Source organism: Triticum urartu, chromosome 4, assembly GCF_003073215.2.
Source record: "Triticum urartu cultivar G1812 chromosome 4, Tu2.1, whole genome shotgun sequence".
Lineage (NCBI taxonomy): Eukaryota > Viridiplantae > Streptophyta > Magnoliopsida > Poales > Poaceae > Triticum > Triticum urartu.
In genome coordinates this window covers 146562649-146584909 of record NC_053025.1, presented here as the reverse complement: position 1 = coordinate 146584909, position 22261 = coordinate 146562649, and the positions used below count along the sequence as shown (strand labels likewise).

Genomic DNA, 22261 nt, shown 5'->3' with positions numbered 1-22261 from the left:
GCTTCTAGAAGCCTAAAATTGCCACCAAAAGAACTAGCCATTCAAGCTGCTCAAGGGTGGTGCATGACACAGATCTTTATCGAGACAAATGCTATGGAGCTCAAGAAGGCCATCACGTAGACCGACTTGGACCTGGCACCAGTGGGTGTTTTGTTTCGAGAAATAAAAGCTGTTCTTAATATACATTTTTCTGTCTTTTAAGGTGACATTTTGTCCCAGAACTTCCCGGAAGCCTTAGCGGCGTTCGGTTCGAAGATTGGCGTCGAGCCCCAAGCCGTATGGCCAGGTGGCGCTCCGACCTTTGTCCGAGACTTGGTGGCCAGCGACATTGCTGTGCACGTTGGTTAATGGAATAAAGATATTCCATGTCAAGAAACCAGAAGTATATGCATAAAGGTCAGCTTCGGCAAGGTTACGAGAAAGCAGTTTCAACCTCTACCAACAACCACCTAGTCAATCTATAGTTACACAAATCTGTCAGCACAGCTCCACGCTTTCCCTATTCGTCTTTCATGGCCGTCTCATGCCTCCTTTTCTGCGCAACCTCGACAAGCAGAGTCAGCAGAGCTTCGCATACCTGCGACGTGTTCGCCTGATCCCCAGGCTCCTCATTCATCGAGGAATACACCATCCACGCATGGTCCAGCTTCCGCTCTGGTCGGACCGCCACCGATCCGGGAACTTCAGCATCCTTCCTCGTCACAAGACCGTCACTCTTCTCACTATACCTCGCCACCAGCAGCTGCGAGCATGCTGCCAAGGCAGCTGAAAGTGGCATTACAACAGGAATCCTTGCAGGATTGCCGTCAGCGGCAACCGGCAGCTCAACATGCGCAACATGAGAGAGGGCTGTCAGCACACTGGGGGTGATGCTTGCCTCCGTGTGGAATGATACAATTGGCACCTCGGGGGGCAATGGGTGCTGCGCCAGGAATTCTTTCCTCCTTTCATATGTCAGATCTTCTAGCGCCTGCAAATCACCCTGGAGAAACCCAAATGATTATGAAATTAAATTTGGTGTCGTCCACTGTGTAAGCTGACATGGTAATGATTGCAATGATCAATTCACAGAAAATACCTTAAGGACTTTCGAAACCAAAATCTCCATAAGCTTGCGTAGCATGACATAGTCACCAAGCTGCCCCTCTCTTAGGATATCAGAAGCAACTGGGCTTCCTCCATAGGGGCTTTGAGCTAGTACCAAACCTGCAACCTTGTCTTTCAGTTGTGGCCAGTAGAGTGACAGAGCTGCTGCCGCATCTACACCACCCTTGCTATGACCGAGAAGGAGCACACGTTTCCTTGATCCCCAGTATATTTCTTCAATGTATTCTTTTATCTCCCTTGCGTTTTTACTTACTGAAGACTGAAGGACACCTTTAGTATCACTTGATGAAAATAGTATATCAAGAGAAAAACACAAACCAATATAGGTAAGTACCTCACTGTGAATCTTGGCAATGTGACAAACCAGACCCATTTTGGAGAAGTATGCTTTTGTCTTCACAAAGTAAAGTGGCCCATGGTTACTAAATAAACCTGTAAAAGCAGAAGAACATGTGTAACCACAAAAGTTCCATAAATTGTTTTCAGTATCGACGTAACATCAGACTAACCTGGAACTAACAAATACACCACCGCATCAGGTAGCTTGTGCTCATTTTTTCTGGAGAGGAGTGAAATAAATATGTAAGATAGTTACTAAAAGCATTCTTTACATATTGTAAAAACTGAGATTCAGTTTTTTATTTTCACTGACCTCACGGAGTCAAGGATCTCCATAAATCTGGTCGTCCCATCCTCAGCTGCAGGTAAGCCTTGAGTGCGCTGAAGCCATCCGATATCATCTGCTGAACCACGTACAGTTTTCCGAGCACGATCTACGAGACTGCATATAGACATATAAAGAATCCACCATTATATTCCAATTCCAATTTAATCTAAAAATAATAAGAAAACACTGCTGGTTTCAATGAAAAATAGATATACTTGAAAAGTATAATACACAAATGACAGAGCAATCTCTACCCTTGAAATAGTGAAGCTCCATTCTGAAAAACACGAAAAGGTGCCATCTGCCCTGAGATTTCCAAGGTTTCTTGAGAGGAACTTATTACACTGGGAGACAAGCTACTGCCATCCAACTCTGCAGAAGAAGTCTGAAGAGCAGGCCTGCCAGAAGTTGAGACCGGTGGAAGTATTGCTAGTTCTTGGTCTTCCTCCGGTATTCCTGTAATCGAGAGTAAATATATGAAGGGGTTCAACCAGATTTATGACATGAATAAAAAAATCTTACGGCATAATCGTCAGTCAGAACAAGAAATCTAACCTGTGTAACCAGGCACTGGGAGGCACTGGGTAAAATACGAAGCTATTTGGGCAAGATTAGACGCAGCTTGGTTTAATGCTGGGACAGAGGGGAAGAGTTCTGAATCTTCAGCCCTATCGACTGATTGGCTATCGTCAACCTAGATTTGTGATTTATCAGTAACTATTCTGTTAGCACAAGGAAGTGATAAAACAAAAACAAAAAATATGACCACAGGGGCCTTTAGCCAGCATACTGCAGGTAACCGATACCTTTGTAACAACCCTGTCCTGGCACTAAGGTTAAGTAAGCCAAATCACTTGGCAACTTGGCTTGGTGCATTTTTGTGGATGTTAATAGCACGACGTATCAAGCAACTTGGGTTCAGAATATTGCAGGAATTGCCATTTAATCGTTCGCGCTGCATAAAAATGGCTACACGAGTAGCAGACCAATTTCCTTGTGAAAGGAATGTCAACTCTCAACTTGAATCGGCTCAATTCAATTCCTTTCACCTAGTGACGGGCATGCTTATATTTCTGCAGATTGATATAATAATAATAATAAAAACATAGAAGTGTTGCTACAATGTGGTAAAGTTGATGGCACCAAACCCTTCCTTCCCGATTAAACTTGAAAATGCATATGAAGAAGACGGGTAGTACGAAGGAAGGATAAGGATAAGGGGTCGAAAAGTTCAGCTTTATTATGGCACGCAACTCACAAGGCAAACAGACAACTATGGCGGCTGCCTGCTTCATTCCTACCAAAGTAAAAAAAAAACTCTACAGGTACTAAATTCCTAAGCAACTCGGATAATATCTGAACATCGAAATCTTGAAGGCATAGGAAGGTGGGTAGTACGAGCAAGAGGAAAACAAGCAGAGATCAACACGCATACGTACCGACGTGGAAGTAGAAGGCCCTCCCTGTGCTGAGGGCTCCATGCTGGACCGATGGATCCGCTAGTCCCAGTTATTAGTCCTAACGCGCTGGAAGAATACGGATTGAGAGGAATGAATGAATTAGGAACGAAACAAAACAATCTCGATTCGATCGGCTGACAGAGGTACTGGCCAAAGCAAACGGGAATCGGGACCACGAACCGGTGGATCCAGGAGGCGGCGGCTCGGCTGTCTTCTCCAGCGGGGGTGGGGTGGGGGTGTGGCGGCGGGAGAGGAGAAATTCCGTTTCGTGGGGAGGTAGGAGGGGACGGGACGGTAGTCGGTTTCTGCGGCAAGAAGTTAGTGGGAGCCTGGGAGGGAGGGAGGGAGAAGACGTCTCCCCCACGGACACGCGGCGCACCAGCAGCCCCAATTGATTCAGCGTTGCTTGGTTTGAGACTAAGGCCCTGTTTGGTTCAGATTTTATCGACGGATTCCGTTGCCGCGCAGCAGAATCTGAACTAAAAGGTGAACCCAACAGAATTCGATTTTAGAAATCCGTTGTCAAAATCTGAACCAAAAGCGGAAGCAACCCAGGACGTGCTTTCTAAAATCTGATTCCGCTACGGGCCAAAATTTGAAAAGGCTGTATCAGCTGGTTTGCCAAATGACCTACATCTTTTTCACATCAGATTTTTCACAGCTGTTTTTCCACAGCAACTTTTTTACAGCCGCTTCTAGAAATCCACAGCCGAACCAAACAGGGCCTAAGTTTGTCTATGGTTAAAGTTTGATCAACTTATACCTCATTCGGTTTGGAAGATTTTTATAGGAATAACATAGAAACAAAGATTCCGGAGGAAAATTTCCTATATATACATTCGGTTTATAGGAAATGCGTATAGGAATTTTGTAGGAATACTATTTATTTCCTGTGTTTTTGAGGAAACTACACATCCACTCAAAGCTCATTTTTCACGTAGAAACGAGTCAAGTCAATTCCTTAGGATGACAAGTGCCATCCTATCAAATCCTATACTACTCCTAATTCCTAGGTTCTAATTTCCTCCAAACAGAATGAGCCCTTATGTGGGTGTTTGATTCAAGTCGCACCTTAGTCAAGCCACACTAGGGTCCAACATCACATACACTTAAAAAGTGTGGCAAGATTTTTTTAGACTTGTCAACTTGTGGCTCTCATTTTGAAGAACTAATTTTTTTTCGGGATAAACTTCCGATCTATTCATCTTCAATCATGGTAGTACAACGAACACTAGAAATAATAAAAATTACATCCAGATCCGTAGATCACCTAGCGACGACTACCAGCATCGAAGCGAGCCGAAGGCGCGCCGCTGTCATCATCCCTCCCTCGCCGGAGCCTGGCAAACCTTGTTGTAGCAGACAGTCGGAAAGTCGTCGTACTAAGGCCCCGTAGAAGCAACGCACCAGAACAGTAACCGCCGCCGATGAAGAGTGTAGATAAGAAGGATCCAACCTGAAGACACATGAACAAAGACGAACAACGAACAAATCTGAGCAAATCCACCAGAGACAGATCCACCGGAGACACCTCCACACGCCCACCGACGATGCTAGACGCATCACCGGAACGGGGACTAGGCCGGTAGGCCTTTATTCCATCTTCAGGGAGTCGCCATCGTCTTGCCTTCCTGAGTAGGACACAAACCCTAACAAATTTCGAAAAAGGATCTAAAAACGGAGCCCTCCCACCGGCAAGGGCCGGGATCCACTCCGTCCCCATGGCCCTAAGGCCACGGTAGACGGGGCGGACCGACGCTGGCGTCGGCGGGAGGCGGAGAAACTCTAATTTTTTTGGGTAGGAGGCGGCTGGCTAGGCGTCGAGATGGACAGACCTTACAACCCCCTTAGCATAAACTAGCAAAAATGTTTGTGCATTGCAACGGAAAAAAGCATCCACACGTCTTTAACACGGTAGTCATGACTGAGGACCTTAATGGGTCCACGTGCATCTCATCTATGTTCCCGCTTATCTTCCTTCTCACATTTGTTGACGGTGGCTTCGATGCTTGATATGTCTCCAATGTATCTATAATTTTTGATTGTTTCATGCTATTATATTATCTGTTTTGGAAGTTTTATATGCATTATTATGCGATTTTATATGATTTTTGATACTAACCTATTAACCTAGAGCCTAGTGCCAGTTTTTGTTTTTTTCCTTGTTTCAGAGTTTCGCAGAAAAGGAATACCAAATGGAGTCCAAACGGAATGAAACTTTCGCGATGATTTTTCTTGGACCAGAAGACATTCAGAGGACTTGGAGTGCATGTCAGGAAAGCCACGAGGCGGCCACAAGGACGGAGGGCGCGCCTAGGGGGTAGGGCACGCCCCTACCCTTGTGGGCCCCTCATGACTCCACCGACCTATTTCTTTCGCATATATATTCTCAAATATTCCAAAACCTACCAGGAGAGCCACGAAAACACTTTTCCACTACCGCACCCTTGTGTACCCGTGAGATCCCATCTTGGGGCCTTTTCCGACGTCCTGCCGAAGGAGGATTCGATCACGGAGGGCGTCTACATCAACACCATTGCCTCTCCAATGAAGCGTGTGTAGTTTACCTCAGACCTACGGGTCCATAGCTAGTAGCTAGATGACTTCTTCTCTCTCTTTGATTCTCAATACCATGTTCTCCTCGATGTTCTTGGAGATCTATTCAATTTTATACTCTTTTCAGTGTGATTGCTGAGATCCGATGAATTGTGGATTTATGATCAGCTTATATATGAATATTATTTGAATCTCCTATGAATTCTTATATGCATGATTTGATATCTTTGCAAGTCTCTTCAAACTATCGATTTGGTTTGGCCAACTAGATTGGTTTTTCTTGCAACGGGAGAAGTGCTTAGCTTTGGGTTCAATCTTGCGGTGCTCCATCCCAGTGACAGAAGGGGAACCGACACATATTGCATTGTTGCCATCGAGGATAACAAGATGGGTGATACGTCTCCAACGTATCTATGATTTTTGATTGTTCCATGCTATTATATTATCAACCTTGGATGTTTTATATGCATTTATATGTCATTTTATATGATTTTTGGGACTAACCTATTAACCTAGAGCTCAGTGCCAGTTTCTGTTTTTTTTCGTTGTTTTTGAGTATCGCAGAAAAGGAAAATCAAACGGAGTCCAATTAACATGAAACTGCACGGAACTTATTTTTGGACCAGAAGAAGGCCATGGAGTAAAAGAGTTGGGCCAGAAGAGACCCGGGCTACCCACGAGGGTGGGGGGCGCGCCCACCCCCTGGGTGCGCCTCCCTGCCTCGTGGACAGCCCGGAGACCCCCCTGCCTTGTTCCAGACTCCAACACCTCTTATATAACCCAAAACTTCCAGAAAGAAACCTAGGTCGGGAGTTCCGCCGCCAGAAGCCTTCGTAGCCATCGAAAACCAATCTAGACCCGTTCCGGCACCCTCTCAGAGGGGGGAATCCCTCTCCGGTGGCCATCTTCATCATCCGGGCGCTCTCCATGACGAGGAGGGAGTAGTTCACCCTCGGGGCTGAGGGTATGTACCAGTAGCTATGTGTTTGATCTCTCTCTCTCTCTCTCTCTCGTGTTCTTGAGTCGGCACGATCTTGATGTATCGCGAGCTTTGCTATTATAGTTGGATCTTATGATGTTTCTCCCCCTCTACTCTCTTGTGATGAATTGAGTTTTCCCTTTGAACTTATCTTATCGGATTGAGTCTTTAAGGATTTGAGAACACTTGATGTATGTCTTGCATGTGCTTATGTGTGGTGACAATGGGATATCACGTGATCCACTTGATGTATGTTTTGGTGATCAACTTGCGAGTTCCGTGACCTCATGAACTTATGCATAGGGGTTGGCACACGTTTTCGTCTTGACTCTCCGGTAGAAATTTTGGGGCACTCTTTGAAGTTCTTTGTGTTGGTTGAATAGATGAATCAGAGATTGTGTGATGCATATCGTATAATCATACCCACAGATACTTGAGGTGACATTGGAGTATCTAGGTGACATTAGGGTTTTGGTTGATTTGTGTCTTAAGGTGTTATTCCAGTACAACTCTAGGATAGATTGAACGGAAAGAATAGCTTCGTGTTATTTTACTACGGACTCTTGAATAGATCGATCAGAAAGGATAACTTTGAGGTGGTTTCGTACCCTACAATAATCTCTTCGTTTGTTCTCCGCTATTAGTGACTTTGGAGTGACTCTTTGTTGCATGTTGAGGGATAGTTATATGATCCAATTGTGTTATTATTGTTGAGAGAACTTGCACTAGTGAAAGTATGAATCCTAGGCCTTGTTTCCTAGCATTGCAATACTGTTTGTGCTCACTTTTACCACTTGCTACCTTTTTGTTTTTATATTTTCAGATTACAAAAACCTATATCTACCATCCATATTGCACTTGTATCACCATCTCTTCGCCGAACTAGTGCACCTATACAATTTACCATTGTATTGGATGTGTTGGGGACACAAGAGACTCTTTGTTATTTGGTTGCAGGGTTGCTTGAGAGAGACCATCTTCATCCTACGCCTCCCACGGATTGATAAACCTTAGGTCATCCACTTGAGGGAAATTTGCTACTGTCCTACAAACCTCTGCACTTGGAGGACCAACAACGGCTACAAGAATAAGGTTGTGTAGTAGACATCAAGTTCTTTTCTGGCGTCGTTGCCGGGGAGGTTAGCGCTTGAAGGTATATATTTAGATCTTGCAATCGAATCTTTTAGTTTCTTGTTTTATCACTAGTTTAGTTTATAAAAGAAAATTATAAAAAATGGAATTGAGGGTACCTCATATGCTTCATCTTTTTAATGTCTTTCGTGAAAATGATGGGAAGGAAAATTGTGCTCAAGTACTAGAAGAATAATTACATAGAATGCTTGGCATAAAATATTTGAATGATGAGCATGATTGCAGTGTTGTTAGTATGAATTCTTTGAATATCCATGATGCTAATGATATGCAAAGCCACAAGCTTGGGGAAGCTATGTTTCATGAAGATGATATTTTTTTGTCCCCCAAGTTTTGATGAGCAAATTTATTATGATGATAGCATGCCTCCTATTTGTGATGATTATATTGATAAAAGTGGATTTGGAGAGGTCATGACTTTATTTAGTAATGATTCCACTATCTTGGAAGAGGTTTCAATTGATTATGATGAGAACAAAGTTGCCACTTATGATAATTATTGTGATGACACTTATGCTATAAAAAGTAGTGATGATTATATTTATAAAACTTGTCATGATTATGATTACCCCTTTTCTGAACATTACTCTTTTAATGTGGAAACAATTTGTAGTATTCGAGTTTCTTATGATACTCACACTATTCCGAATGAGAAGAATTTTGCCTATGTGGAGAGTAGTAAATTTTCTATGCTTGTAGATCATGAAAGAATGCCTTATGTGATGGTTATATTGTTGAATTTATTCATGATGCTACTGAAATTTATTATGAGGGAGGAATATATGCTTGTAGGAGTTACAATAATATCAAGTTTCTCTCTATGTGCTTAAAGTTTTAAAGTTATGCTTGTTTTACCTTCCTATGCAAGTTGATTCTTGTTCCCACAAGTTGTTTGTTCAGAAAATCCCTGTGCATAGGAAGTGGGTTAGACTTAAATGTGCTAGTCATATTCTTCATGATGCTCTATTTATGTTTCAATTCTTATCTTTTATGTGAGCATCATTGAAATCATCATGCCTAGCTAGGGGCGTTAAACGATAACGCTTGTTGGGAGGCAACCCAACTTCATTTTTGTTCTTTGCTTTTCGCTCCTGTTTAGTAATAAATAATTCATTTAGCCTCTGTTTAGATGTGGTTTTATGTTTTGATTAGTGTTTGTGCCAAGTAGAACCTTTGGGAAGACTTGGGTGAAGTCTTTGCGATCTTGTTGTAAAAAACAGAAGCATTCGCGCTCACGAGATTTGCTGCTATGTTTTACTAGAGAGTGATACTTAGTTGATTATTTTTGCAGATGATTAATAGATAAATTCCTCACGTCCAGTAATTTATTTTAGAATTTTTGGGGTTCCAGAAGTATATGTTTGATCCAGATTACTACAGACTATTCTGTTTTTGACAGATTCTGTTTTCTATGTGTTGTTTGCTTATTTTGATGAATCTATGAGTAGTATCAGAGGGTATGAACCATAGATGAGTTTGAATACAGTAGATATTACACCAATATGAATTTAGAATGAGTTCACAACAGTAACTAAGTGGTGATTTATTTTCTTATGCCAACGGAGCTTACGAGTTTTCTGTTAAGTTTTGTGTTGTGAAGTTTTCAAGTTTTGGGTAAAGATTCGATGGACTATGGAATAAGGAGTGGCAAGAGCCTAAGATTGGGGATGCCTAAGGCACCCCAAGGTAATATTAAAGGACAACCAAGAGCCTAAGCTTGGGGATGCCCCGGAAGGCATCCCCTCTTTCGTCTTCGTTCATCGGTAACTTTACTTGGAGCTATATTTTTATTCACCACATGATATGTGTTTCGCTTGGAGCATCATTTTATTTTCTTTTGTTTTGCTTGCTGTTTAAATAAAATACCAAGATATGAAATTCTTAAATGTTAGAGAGTCTTCACATAGTTGCATAATTATTCGACTACTCATTGATCTTCACTTATATCTTTTGGAGTAGTTTGTCATTTGCTCTAATGCTTCACTTATATCCTTTTAGAGCACGACGATGGTTTTATTTTGAAGAAATAGATGAACTCTCATGCTTCACTTATATTATGTTAGAGAGTCCTAAACAGCATGGTAATTTGCTTTGGTTATGAAACTAGTCCTAATATGATAGGCATCCAAGATGGGTATAATAAAAACTTTCATATAGAGTGCATTGAATACTATGAGAAGTTTGATACTTGATGATTGTTTTGAGATATGAAGGTGGTGATATTAGAGTCATGCTAGTTGAGTAGTTGTGGATTTGAGAGATACTTGTGTTAAAGTTTGTGATTCCCGTAGCATGCACGTATGGTGAACCGTTATGTGATGAAGTCGGAGCGTGATTTATTTATTTATTGTCTTCCTTATGAGTGGCGATCGGGGACAAGCGATGGTCTTTTCCTACCAATCTATCCCCCTAGGAGCATGCGCGTAGTACTTTGTTTCGATAACTAATAGATTTTTGCAACAAGTATGTGAGTTCTTTATGACTAATGTTGAGTCCATGGATTATACGCACTCTCACCCTTCCACAATTGCTAGCCTCTCTAGTACCGCGCAACTTTCGCCGGTACCATAAACCCACCATATACTTTCCTCAAAACAGCCACCATACCTACCTATTATGGAATTTCCATAGCCATTCCGAGATATATTGCCATGCAACTTTCCATCATTCCGTTTATTATGACACGCTTCATCATTGTCATATTGCTTTGCATGATCATGTAGTTGACATCATATTTGTGGTAAAGCCACCTTCATAATTCTTTCATACATGTCACTCTTGATTCATTGCACATCCCGGTACACCGTCGGAGGTAGTCACATAGAGTCATATTTTGTTCTAAGTATCCAGTTGTAATTCTTGAGTTGTAAGTAAATAAAAGTGTGATGATCATCATTATTAGAGCATTTTCCCAGTGAGGAAAGGATGATGGAGACTATGATTCCCCCACAAGTCGGGATGAGACTCCAGACGAAAAATAAAAAAAGAGAAAAAAGAGGCCGCAAAAAAAAGAAGGCCCAAAAAAACAAAAAACAAAATAAATAAAAAAATGAGAGAAAAAGAGAGAAGGGACAATGTTACTATCCTTTTACCACACTTGTGCTTCAAAGTAGCACCATGATCTTCATGATAGAGAGTCTCCTATGTTGTCACTTTCATATACTAGTGGGAATCTTTCTTTATAGAACTTGGCTTGTATATTCCAATGATGGGCTTCCTCAAAATGCCCTAGGTCTTCGTGAGCAAGCGAGTTGGATGCACACCCACTTAGTTTCTTTTTGAGCTTTCATACACTTATAGCTCTAGTGCATCTGTTGAATGGCAATCCCTACTCACTCACATTGATATCTATTGATGGGCATCTCCATAGCCCGTTGATACACCAAGTTGACGTGAGACTATCTTCTCCTTTTTGTCTTCTCCACAACCACCATTCTATTCCACCTATAGTGCTATGTCCATGGCTCACGCTCATGTATTGCGTGAAGATTGAAAAAGTTTGAGAACATCAAAAGTATGAAACAATTGCTTGGCTTGTCATCGGGGTTGTGCATGATTTAAATATTTTGTGTGATGAAGATAGAGCATAGCCAGACTATATGATTTTGTAGGGATAGCTTTCTTGGGCCATGTTATTTTGAGAAGACATGATTACTTTGTTAGTATGCTTGAAGTATTATTATTTTTATGTCAATATTAAACTTTTGTCTTGAATCTTATGGATCTGAATATTCTTGCCACAATAAAGAGGATTACATAGATAAATATGTTAGGTAGCATTCCACATCAAAAATCCTGTTTTTATCATTTACCTACTCGAGGACGAGCATGAATTAAGCTTGGGGATGCTTGATATGTGTCCAACGTATCTATAATTTTTTATTGTTCCACGCTATTATATTACCAACCTTTGATGTTTTATATGCATTTATATGCTATTTTATATGATTTTTGGGACTAACCTATTAACCTAGAGCCCAATGCCAGTTTATGTTTTTTTCGTTGTTTTTGAGTATCATAGAAAAGGAAAGTCAAACGGAGTCCAATTGACCTGAAACTTCACGGAACTAATTTTTGGACTAGAAAAAGGCCCTGGAGTAAAAGAGTTGGGCCAGAAGAGTCACGGGCTGCCCACGAGGGTCGGGGGCGCGCCTCCCTGCCTCATGGACAGCCCGGAGACCCCCCTGCCTTGTTCCCGACTCCAACACCTCTTATATAACCCAAAACTTCCAGAGAGAAACCTAGATCGGGAGTTCCACCGCCAAAAGCCTCCGTAGCCACCGAAAACCAATCTAGACCCGTTCTAGCACCCTGGCGGAGGGGGGAATCCCTCTCCGATGGCCATCTTCATCATCCCGGCGCTCTCCATGACGAGGAGGGAGTAGTTCACCCTCGGGGCTGAGGGTATGTACCAGTAGCTATGTGTTTGATCTCTCTCTCTCTCTTGTGTTCTTGAGTCGGCACGATCTTGATGTATCGCGAGCTTTGCTATTATAGTTGGATCTTATGATGTTTCTCCCCCTCTACTCTCTTGTGATGAATTGAGTTTTCCCTTTGAAGTTATCTTATTGGATTGAGTATTTAAGGATTTGAGAACACTTGATGTATGTCTTGCATGTGCTTATCTATGGTGACAATGAGATATCACATGATCCACTTGATGTATGTTTTGGTGATCAACTTGCGAGTTCCGTGACCTCGTAAACTTATGCATAGGGGTTGGCACACGTTTTCGACTCTCCAATAGAAACTTTGGGGCACTCTTTGAAGTTCTTTTGTGTTGGTTGAATAGATAAATCTGAGATTGTGTGGTGCATATCATATAATTATACCCACGGATACTTGAGGTGACATTGGAGTATCTAGGTGACATTAGGGTTTTGGTTGATTTGTGTCTTAAGGTGTTATTCCAGTACAAACTCTAGGATAGATTGAACAGAAAGAATAGCTTCGTGTTATTTTACTACGGACTCTTGAATAGATCGATCAGAAAGGGTAACTTTGAGGTGGTTCCATACCCTACAATAATCTCTTCGTTTGTTCTCCGCTATTAGTGACTTTGGAGTGACTCTTTGTTGCATGTTGAGGGATAGTTATATGATCCAATTATGTTATTATTGTTGAGAGAACTTGCACTAGTGAAAGTATGAACCCTAGGCCTTGTTTCCTAGCATTGCAATACCGTTTGTGCTCACTTTTACCACTTGCTACCTTACTATTTTTATATTTTCAGATTACAAAAACCTATATCTACCATCCATATTGCACTTGTATCACCATCTCTTCGCCGAACTAGTGCACCTATACAATTTACCATTGTATTGGGTGTGTTGGAGAGACAAGAGACTCTTTTTTATTTGGTTGCAGGGTTGCTTGAGAGAGACCATCTTCATCCTACGCCTCCCACGGATTGATAAACCTTAGGTCATCCACTTGAGGGAAATTTGCTACTGTCCTACAAACCTCTGCACTTGGAGGGCCAACAATGTCTACAAGAAGAAGGTTGTGTAGTAGACATCAATGGGGTTTTCATCATATTGCTTGAGTTTATCCCTCTACATCATGTCATCTTACTTAATGCGTTACTCTGTTCTTATGAACTTAATACTCTAGATGTGCAGGCAGGAGTCGGTCGATGTGTGGAGTAATAGTAGTAGATGCAGGCAGGAGTCGGTCTACTTGATACGAACGTGATGCCTATATTCATGATCATTGCCTTAGATATCATCATAACTTTGTGTGTTTCTATCAATTGCTCGGCAATAATTTGTTCACCCATCGTAATAATTTCTATCTTGAGAGAAGCCTCTAGTGAAACCTATGGCCTCGGGGTCTATTTTCCATCATATAATCTTCTATTTTTTATCATATAAGTTTCTGTTCTATAATTTTAGTTTCCTATTTTACTTCCTTTGAAATCTTTTACTTTTCATTCCATAAACCAAAAATACCAAAAATATTACTTTACCGATTATTCATCTCTATCAGATCTCACTTTGGAAATAACTGTGAAGGGATTGACAACCCCTTTATCGTGTTGGTTGCAAGTTGATGTTTGTTTGTGCAGGTATTCGGTGACTTGTGGGTTGTCTCCTACTGGATTGATACCTTGGTTCTCAAAACTAAGGGAAATACTTACTCTACTTTGCTGCATCACCCTTTCCTCTTCAAGGAAAATCCCAACGCAACCTCAAGAAGTAGCAGTGCTCACACAATCACAACACGTTTGAACGTGATCAATTCTAACATCTCTCTCTTTCTTTTCGCATAAGATGAGAAATCTGACTTTTTTTCACCTAGAGGTTTTGCCGAGGCGTGCATATGTGGTTATAGAACAAGGTGTTTTCCGCAAAAGTATCTGTGGATGGGCAAAAGCACTAATGAATTTATTAGTAGGTATAGATTTGTATTACAATATGGATAGAAGGGAATAATAAAGGACAACTCAAATGTTGTAGTCAAATCACCCGTAAACATATGGACCCCACATTTTGAACATTTTGAGTCATCCAACATTATCCATCAAATATTTGTGGATGTGTGTTTGAATTTTCACAAATTGGAAAAATATATGGAGCAGCTTTGGGGTGTTCAAACCTTCGGCATGTACATGCTTCACAGCTCGGACCCATAAAAAACCATATTTTTTCCTGCTCCAACCACCACTTTGCGCTCCGCACCGTATTCATGTCGGTCAAGAGCGAACATGACCAGTCACTGACGCATGCCGGCCAAAGGGCGCGGCATTCACACCGGTGGAGGCGTTGAGGCACCTGCTCCGGCCCGCTACTCGCGTCGTGTTAATGCCAGCTCAAAGCGGATGCAGTCGAACAGACGACGGGATGGATTAATTCCTATTACATTGAAGTCATGTGCTCGTTCATCCGCCTACTGGGCATTGAATAGGCGTGGTGACCGAGATACACAATCCGGGTGTCCACATTCAAACCGGCGCCCAGTCTGGCTGGAGCCCGATATATGAAGCACGGTCGCGCACGACACAAACCTCGCCACATTTGCTTCCCTTTACTCCATCATTCATGACTATCGGTGCATCTTAGATTCAATTTGTCTGTCGCTCACAACCGCTGATGCAATGATCACGAGTGGCAAAGTGTGGTGGAAGCGGCTCTCGCAGCGTCGTCGACATGAGACCTCGGGCATCTGTTGGGGAAACATTGCATGGAAAACAAAAAAATTCTACGCACATGCAAGATCTATCAAAGAGATGCATAGCAACGAGAGGGGAGAGTGTCTACGTACCCTCGTAGTTCGTAAGCGGAAGCGTTTGACAACGCGGTTGATGTAGTCAAACTTTCTTCGCGCTCCAACTGATCTAGTATCGAACGCACGACACCTCCGTGTTCTGCACATGTTTAACTTGGGGACGTCCTACGCCTTCTTGATCTAGCAAGATGGTTAGGTAGTAGATGAGTTCTGACAGCACGAAGGTGTGGTGACGGTGATGGCGATGCGATCTCCGCAGGGCTTTGCCTAAGCACTACAAAAATATGACCGAGGGAGTAAACGGTGTGGCACCCCTCCTGATACGTCTCCAACATATCTATAATTTTTTATCATCCCATGCTATTATATTATCCATCTAGGATGTTTTATATGCTATTTTATAAGATTTTTGGGACCAACCTATTAACCTAGAGCCCAGTGTCAGCTTCTGTTTTTCCCTAGTTTTTGAGTTTTACAGATAAGGAATACCAAATGGAGTCCAATTGACGTGCCAATTTGTGATGATTTTTTATGGACCAAAAGAAGCCCTCGGAGTAAAAGAGTTGGGCCAGAAGAGTCCCGGGCCGTCCATGAGGGTGGGGGCGCGCCCTACCCCCTCGGCGCACCGCCCTATCTCGTGGACGACTCGAGGACCCCCTGACTTGTTCCCAACGTAAAAAAACCTATAAATACAGAAACCTCCACAAAATAACCTAGATCGGGAGTTCCGCCGCCGCAAGCCTCCGTAGCCATCGAAAACCAATCTAGACCCATTCCGGCACCCTACCGGAGTGGGGATCCATCACCGGTGGTCATCTTCATCATCCCGGCACTCTCCATGACGAGGAGGGAGTAGTTCACCCTCGGGGCTGAGGGTATGTACCAGTAGCTATGTGTTTGATCTCTCTCTCTCTCTCGTGTTCTTGATTCGGCACGATCTTGATATTTCGTGAGCTTTGCTATTATAGTTGGATATTATGTTGTTTCTCCCCCTCTACTCTCTTGTAATGGATTGAGTTTTCTCTTTTAAGTTATCTTATCGGATTGAGTCTTTAAGGATTTGAGAACACTTGATGTATGTCTTGCATGTGCTTACTGTGGTGACAATGGGATATTCACGTGATCCACTTGATGTATGTTTTGGTGATCAACTTGCGAGTTCCGTGACCTTGTGAACTTATGCATAGGGGTTGGCACACGTTTTCGTCTTGACTCTCCGGTAGAAACTTTGGGGCACTCTTTGATGTTCTTCGTGTTGGTTGAATAGATGAATCTGAGATTGTGTGATGCATATCGTATAATCATACCCACGGATACTTGAGGTGACATTGGAGTATCTAGGTGACATTAGGGTTTTGGTTGATTTGTTTCTTAAGGTGTCATTCTAGTACGAACTCTAGGATAGATCGAACGGAAAGAATAGCTTCGCGTTATTTTACTACGGACTCTTGAATAGATCGATCAAAAAGAATAACTTTGAGGTGGTTTCGTACCCTACAATAATCTCTTCGTTTTTTCTCCACTATTAGTGACTTTGGAGTGACTCTTTGTTGCATGTTACGGGATAGTTATATGGTCCAATTATGTTATTATTGTAGAGAGAACTTGCACTAGTGGAAGTATGAACCCCAGGCCTTGTTTCAAAGCATCGTGATACCGTTTTCGCTCTCTTTTATCATTAGTTATCTTGCTGTTTTTTATATTTTCAGATTACAAAAACCTATATCTACCATCCATATTGCACTTGTATCACCATCTCTTCGCCGAACTAGTGCACCTATACAATTTACCATTGTATTGGGTGTGTGATACGTCTCCAACGTATCTATAATTTTTGATTGTTCCATGCTATTATATTATCAACCTTGGATGTTTTATATGCATTTATATGCTATTTTATATGATTTTTGAGACTAACCTATTAACCTAGAGCCCAGTGCCAGTTTCTGTTCTTTCCTTTTTTTTGAGTTTTACAGAAAAGGAAAATCGAACAGTCCAATTGAGCTGAAACTTCACAGAACTTATTTTTGGACCAAAAGAAGGCCATGGAGTAAAAGAGTTGGGCCAAAAGAGTCCCGGTCTGCCCATGAGGGTGGGGGCGTGCCTCCCTACCTCGTGGACAGCCCGGAAACCCCCCTGACTTATTCCCGACTCCAACACCTCTTATATAACCCAAAACTTCCAGAACATAACCTAGATCGGGAGTTCCACCGCCAGAAGCCTCCGTAGCCACCGAAAACCAATCTAGACCCGTTCTGGCACCCTGCCGGAGGGGGGAATCCCTCTCCGGTGGCCATCTTCATCATCCCGACGTTCTCCATGACGAGGAGGGAGTAGTTCACCCTCGGGGCTGAGGGTATGTACCAGTAGCTATGTGTTTGATCTCTCTATCTTCTGTTCTTGATTCGGCACGATCTTGATGTATCACGAGCTTTGCTATTATAGTTGGATCTTATGATGTTTCTCCCCCTCTACTCTCTTGTGATGAATTGAGTTTTCCCTTTGAAGTTATCTTATCGGATTGAGTCCTTAAGGATTTGAGAACACTTGATGTATGTATTGCATGTTCTTATCCGTGGTAATATTGGCATATCACGTGATCCACTTGATGTATGTTTTGGTGATCAACTTGCGAGTTCTGTGACCTCGTGAACTTGCATAGGGGTTGTCACACGTTTTCGTCTTGACTCTCCGGTAGAAACTTTGGGGTACCCTTTGAAGTTCTTTGTGTTGGTTGAATAGATGAATCTGGGATTGTGTGATGCATATCGTATAATCATACCCACGGATACTTGAGGTGACACTGGAGTATCTAGGTGACATTAGGGTTTTGGTTGATTTGTGTATTAAGGTGTTATTCTAGTATGAACACTAGGATAGATTGAACGGAAAGAATAGCTTCGTGTTATTTTACTACAGACTCTTGAATAGATCGATCAGAAAGGATAACTTTGAGGTGGTTTCGTACCCTACAATAATCTCTTCGTTTGTTCTCCGCTATTAGTGACTTTGGAGTGACTCTTTGTTGCATGTTGAGGGATAGTTATATGATCCAATTATGTTATTATTGTTGAGAGAACTTGCACTAGTGAAAGTATGAACCCTAGGCCTTGTTTCCTAGCATTGCAATATCGTTTACGCTCACTTTTATCATTAGTTACCTTGCTGTTTTTATATTTTCATATTACAAAAACCTATATCTACCATCCATATTGCACTTGTATCACCATCTCTTCGCCTAACTGGTGCACCTATACAATTACCATTATATTGGGTGTGTTGGGGACACAAGAGACTCTTTGCTATTTGGTTGCAGGGTTGTTTGAGAGAGACCATCGTCATCCTACGCCTCCCACGGATTGATAAACCTTAGGTCATCCACTTGAGGGAAATTTGCTACTGTCCTACAAACCTCTACACTTGGAGGCCCAACAATGTGTACAAGAAGAAGGTTGTGTAGTAGACATTAGTGTGTTGGGGACAAAAGAGACTCTTTGCTATTTGGTTGCAGGGTTGCTTGAGAGAGACCATCTTCATCCTACGCCTCCCATGGATTGATAAACCTTAGGTCATCCACTTGAGGGAAATTTGCTATTGTCCTACAAACCTCTGCACTTGGAGGCCCAACAACGTCTACTAGAAGAAGGATGTGTAGTAGACATCAAGCTCTTTCCTGGCATCCTTGCCGGGGAGGTTAGCTCTTGAAGGTATACAATTAGATCTTGTAATCGAATCTTTTAGTTTCTTGTTTATCACTAGTTTAGTCTATAAAAGAAAACTACAAAAAATGAAATTAAGGTTGCCGCATATGCTTCATCTTTTTAATATCTTTCCTGAAAATAATGATTCCGACAATTGTGCCAAAGTTCTAGAAGAAGAATGCATTAAAATGTTTGACACTAAATCTTTGAATTATGAGCATGATTGTAATGTTGTTAGTACGAACTCTTTGAATGTCCATAGTACTAATGATGATTGTAGTACTCATGATGAAATGTCTCTTATAAGCATGTCAATTTTTGTGGAGTGCATAGAGCTTGCAAGCACACAACAAATAGGGAAGATGGATTTTGCAAGAGGCATAAGTATTTAGAAAGTAAATGGTTGCAAGAGAGGCTAAATGCTTGTGCTGAAAATTTAAATTTTCTTAGCCATCCTTGTGAACTTTGCAATGAACATGGTCATTTAAATATCCAATGCAAATTGTTTCATGATCGAATCGTGTCCAAAAATTGTGATGACTTGATTTCCCTTGCACATCATAATGAACTTAGTTTGCTTGTGGGTTATGAATAAATGAAACGTATAACTAAGGATCTTCCAGAATTTGTCCTTGGTAAAGTTCTTGATTTTGATCTAGAGGAAATTTATATGTATTGTGCGGTGAATTGCATTGAAAATCCTTATATTGCGAATTACATAAAGACAAGAAAACAAATACAAGATGAAGAGAATACTAATGAAAGGGAAGAGACTTCCCAATATCCTCCTATTATTTCTTATGATGGATCAGGTAACGAGGAGGAGCCTTCTATTCAACCAATCTCATTAATAAGGAGCTCCAAAAAGAGGATTAAACCCACACATAATGTGAATAATAAAAATAAAAGACGGAGAAGCAAAGGTAAAAAGGTATCCCTCCCAAATGATGTTGCTCCTATTACTCATTGTGATGATGATAATTGTTGTACTATTGGTGCTATCCATACTATTAATGATGAGAGTGATTATGCTTATGATATGAAAAGGCCCAAGCTTGGGGATGCTATGTATGATGAGAATGACATGTTTGAGAATTTATTTGCTGCAATTAATGTTTGTCCCAAGCTTGGGGATGCTATGTTTCATGAAGATGATGTATTTAACCTCCCAAGTTTTGATATGCAAATTTATAATGATGATAGCATGCCTCCTATTTATGATGGTTATATTGATGAAAGTGGGTCTGGAAGAGTGTCAACTTTAGGAAGTAATGATCCCACTATTTTGGATGGTGTTGAATCTTATTGTGAAAATTATGAAAGTGGATTTGGAGAGGTCATGACTTTATTTAGTAATGATTCCACTATCTTGGAAGAGGTTCCAATTGATTATGATGAGAACAAAGTTGCCACTTATGATGATTACTGTGATGACACTTATGCTATAAAAAGTAGTGATGATTATATTTATAAAGCTTGTCATGATTATGATTACCCTTTTTCTGAACATTACTCCTTTAATGTGGAAACAATTTATAGTATTCAAGTTTCTTATGATACTCCCACTATTCCGAATGAGAAGAATTTTTCTTATGTGGAGAATAGTAAATTTTCTATGCTTGTAGAACATGAAAAGAATGTTTTATGTGATGGTTATATTGTTGAATTCATTCATGATGCTACTAAAATTTATTATGGGGGAGGAATATATGCTTGTAGGAATTGCAATAATATCAAGTTTTCTCTCTATGTGCTTAAAGTTTTAAAGTTATGCTTGTTTTGCCTTCCTATGCTAGTTGATTATTGTTCCCATAAGTTGTTTGCTCAAAAAATCCCTATGCATAGGAAGTGGGTTAGACTTAAATGTGCTGGTCATATTCTTCATGATGCTCTCTTTATGTTTCAATTCTTATCTTTTATGTGAGCATCATTGAAATCATCATGCCTAGCTAGGGGCGTTAAACGATGGCGCTTGTTGGGAGGCAACCCAATTTTATTTTTGTTCTTTACTTTTTGTTCCTGTTTAGTAATAAATAATTCATCTAGCCTCTGTTATGATTTTTTATGTTTAATTAGTGTTTATTCCAAGTAAAGCCTTTAGGATCTTCTTGGGTGATTGTTGTTTGATCTTGCTGAAAAAATAGAAAGTATGTGCTCACGAGAATGATTTTCATTTTTTACCAGGGAACGATAAAATACCAATTACAACTGCAGTAGATCAATATACAAATTATTTAGGTCTTCCTAATTTTTCAGAATTTTTTGAGTTACATAAGTATTCGAATTCTCCAGATTACTACAGACTGTTGTGTTTTTGACAGATTCTGTTTTTGACGCATAGTTTGCTTATTTTCTAGTTTCTATGGCTTATATTGCTTAATATAAATTGTAGAAATGGTATGGTACAGTAGGCTTCATGTGAGAAATATTATGAATCTTGTCTTGACAGTACCTAAGTGGTGATTTGCTTTCTTATACTAACGGAGCTTACGAGTTTTCTGTTGAGTTTTGTGTTGTGAAGTTTGCAAGTTTTGGGTAAAGATTTGATGGACTATGGAATAAGCAGTGGCAAGAGCCTAAGCTTGGGGATGCCCAAGGCACCCAAGGTGATATTCAAGGACAAGCAAGAGCCTAAGCTTGGGGATGCCCCGGAAGGCATCCCCTCTTGTGTCTTTGTTCATCGGTAGCCTTACTTGGAGCTATATTTTTATTCACCACATGATATGTGTTTTTCTTGGAGCGTCATTTTATTTTCTTTTGTTTTGCTTGCTGTTTGAATAAAATACCAAGATCTGAAATTCTTAAATGTTAGAGAGTCTTCAGATAGTTACATAATTATTCGACTACTCATTGATCTTCTCTTATATCTTTTGGAGTAGTTTGTCATTTGCTCTAGTGCTTCACTTATATCTTTTTAGAGCACAGTGGTTGTTTTATTTTATAGATATTATTGATCTCTCATGCTTCACTTATATTATTTTGAGAGTCTTTTAGAACAGCATGGTAATTTTCTTTGGCTAAATTAGTCCTAATATGATAGGCATCCAAGATGGGTATAATAAACACTTCCATATAGAGTGCATTGAATACCATGAGAAGTTTGATACTTGATAATTGTTTTGAGATATAAAGATAGTGATATTAGAGTCGTGCTAGTTGAGTAATTGTGAAATTGAGAAATACTTGTGTTGAGGTTTGCAAGTCCCGTAGCATGCAACCGTTGTGTGACAAATTTGAAGCATGAGGTGTTCTTTGATTGCTTTCCTTATGAGTGGCGGTCGGGGACGAGCGATGGTCTTTTCCTACCAATCTATCTCCCTAGGAGAATTAGTGCTTGGTTTTGATGACTTGTAGATTTTTGCAATAAGTATGTGAGTTCTTTATGACTAATGTTCAGTCCATGGATTATACG

The 22261-nt window shown here is 40.9% G+C and overlaps 1 protein-coding gene across 1 annotated transcript; it reads right to left on the bottom strand.

Moving 5' to 3' along the window:
* Positions 1–366: 366 nt before the first annotated feature.
* Positions 367–3556, bottom strand: LOC125551154. The gene is made up of 9 exons (XM_048714314.1): positions 3415–3556; positions 3214–3300; positions 2330–2468; positions 2029–2230; positions 1760–1888; positions 1617–1666; positions 1442–1539; positions 1079–1366; positions 367–982 (listed from the first exon to the last, which is right to left on the bottom strand). Exons 2-9 carry the CDS (start codon positions 3253–3255, stop codon positions 500–502), a joined length of 1431 nt encoding a protein of 476 aa, XP_048570271.1. The 5' UTR covers positions 3256–3300; positions 3415–3556; the 3' UTR covers positions 367–499.
* Between the last annotated feature and the right edge of the window lie 18705 nt (positions 3557–22261).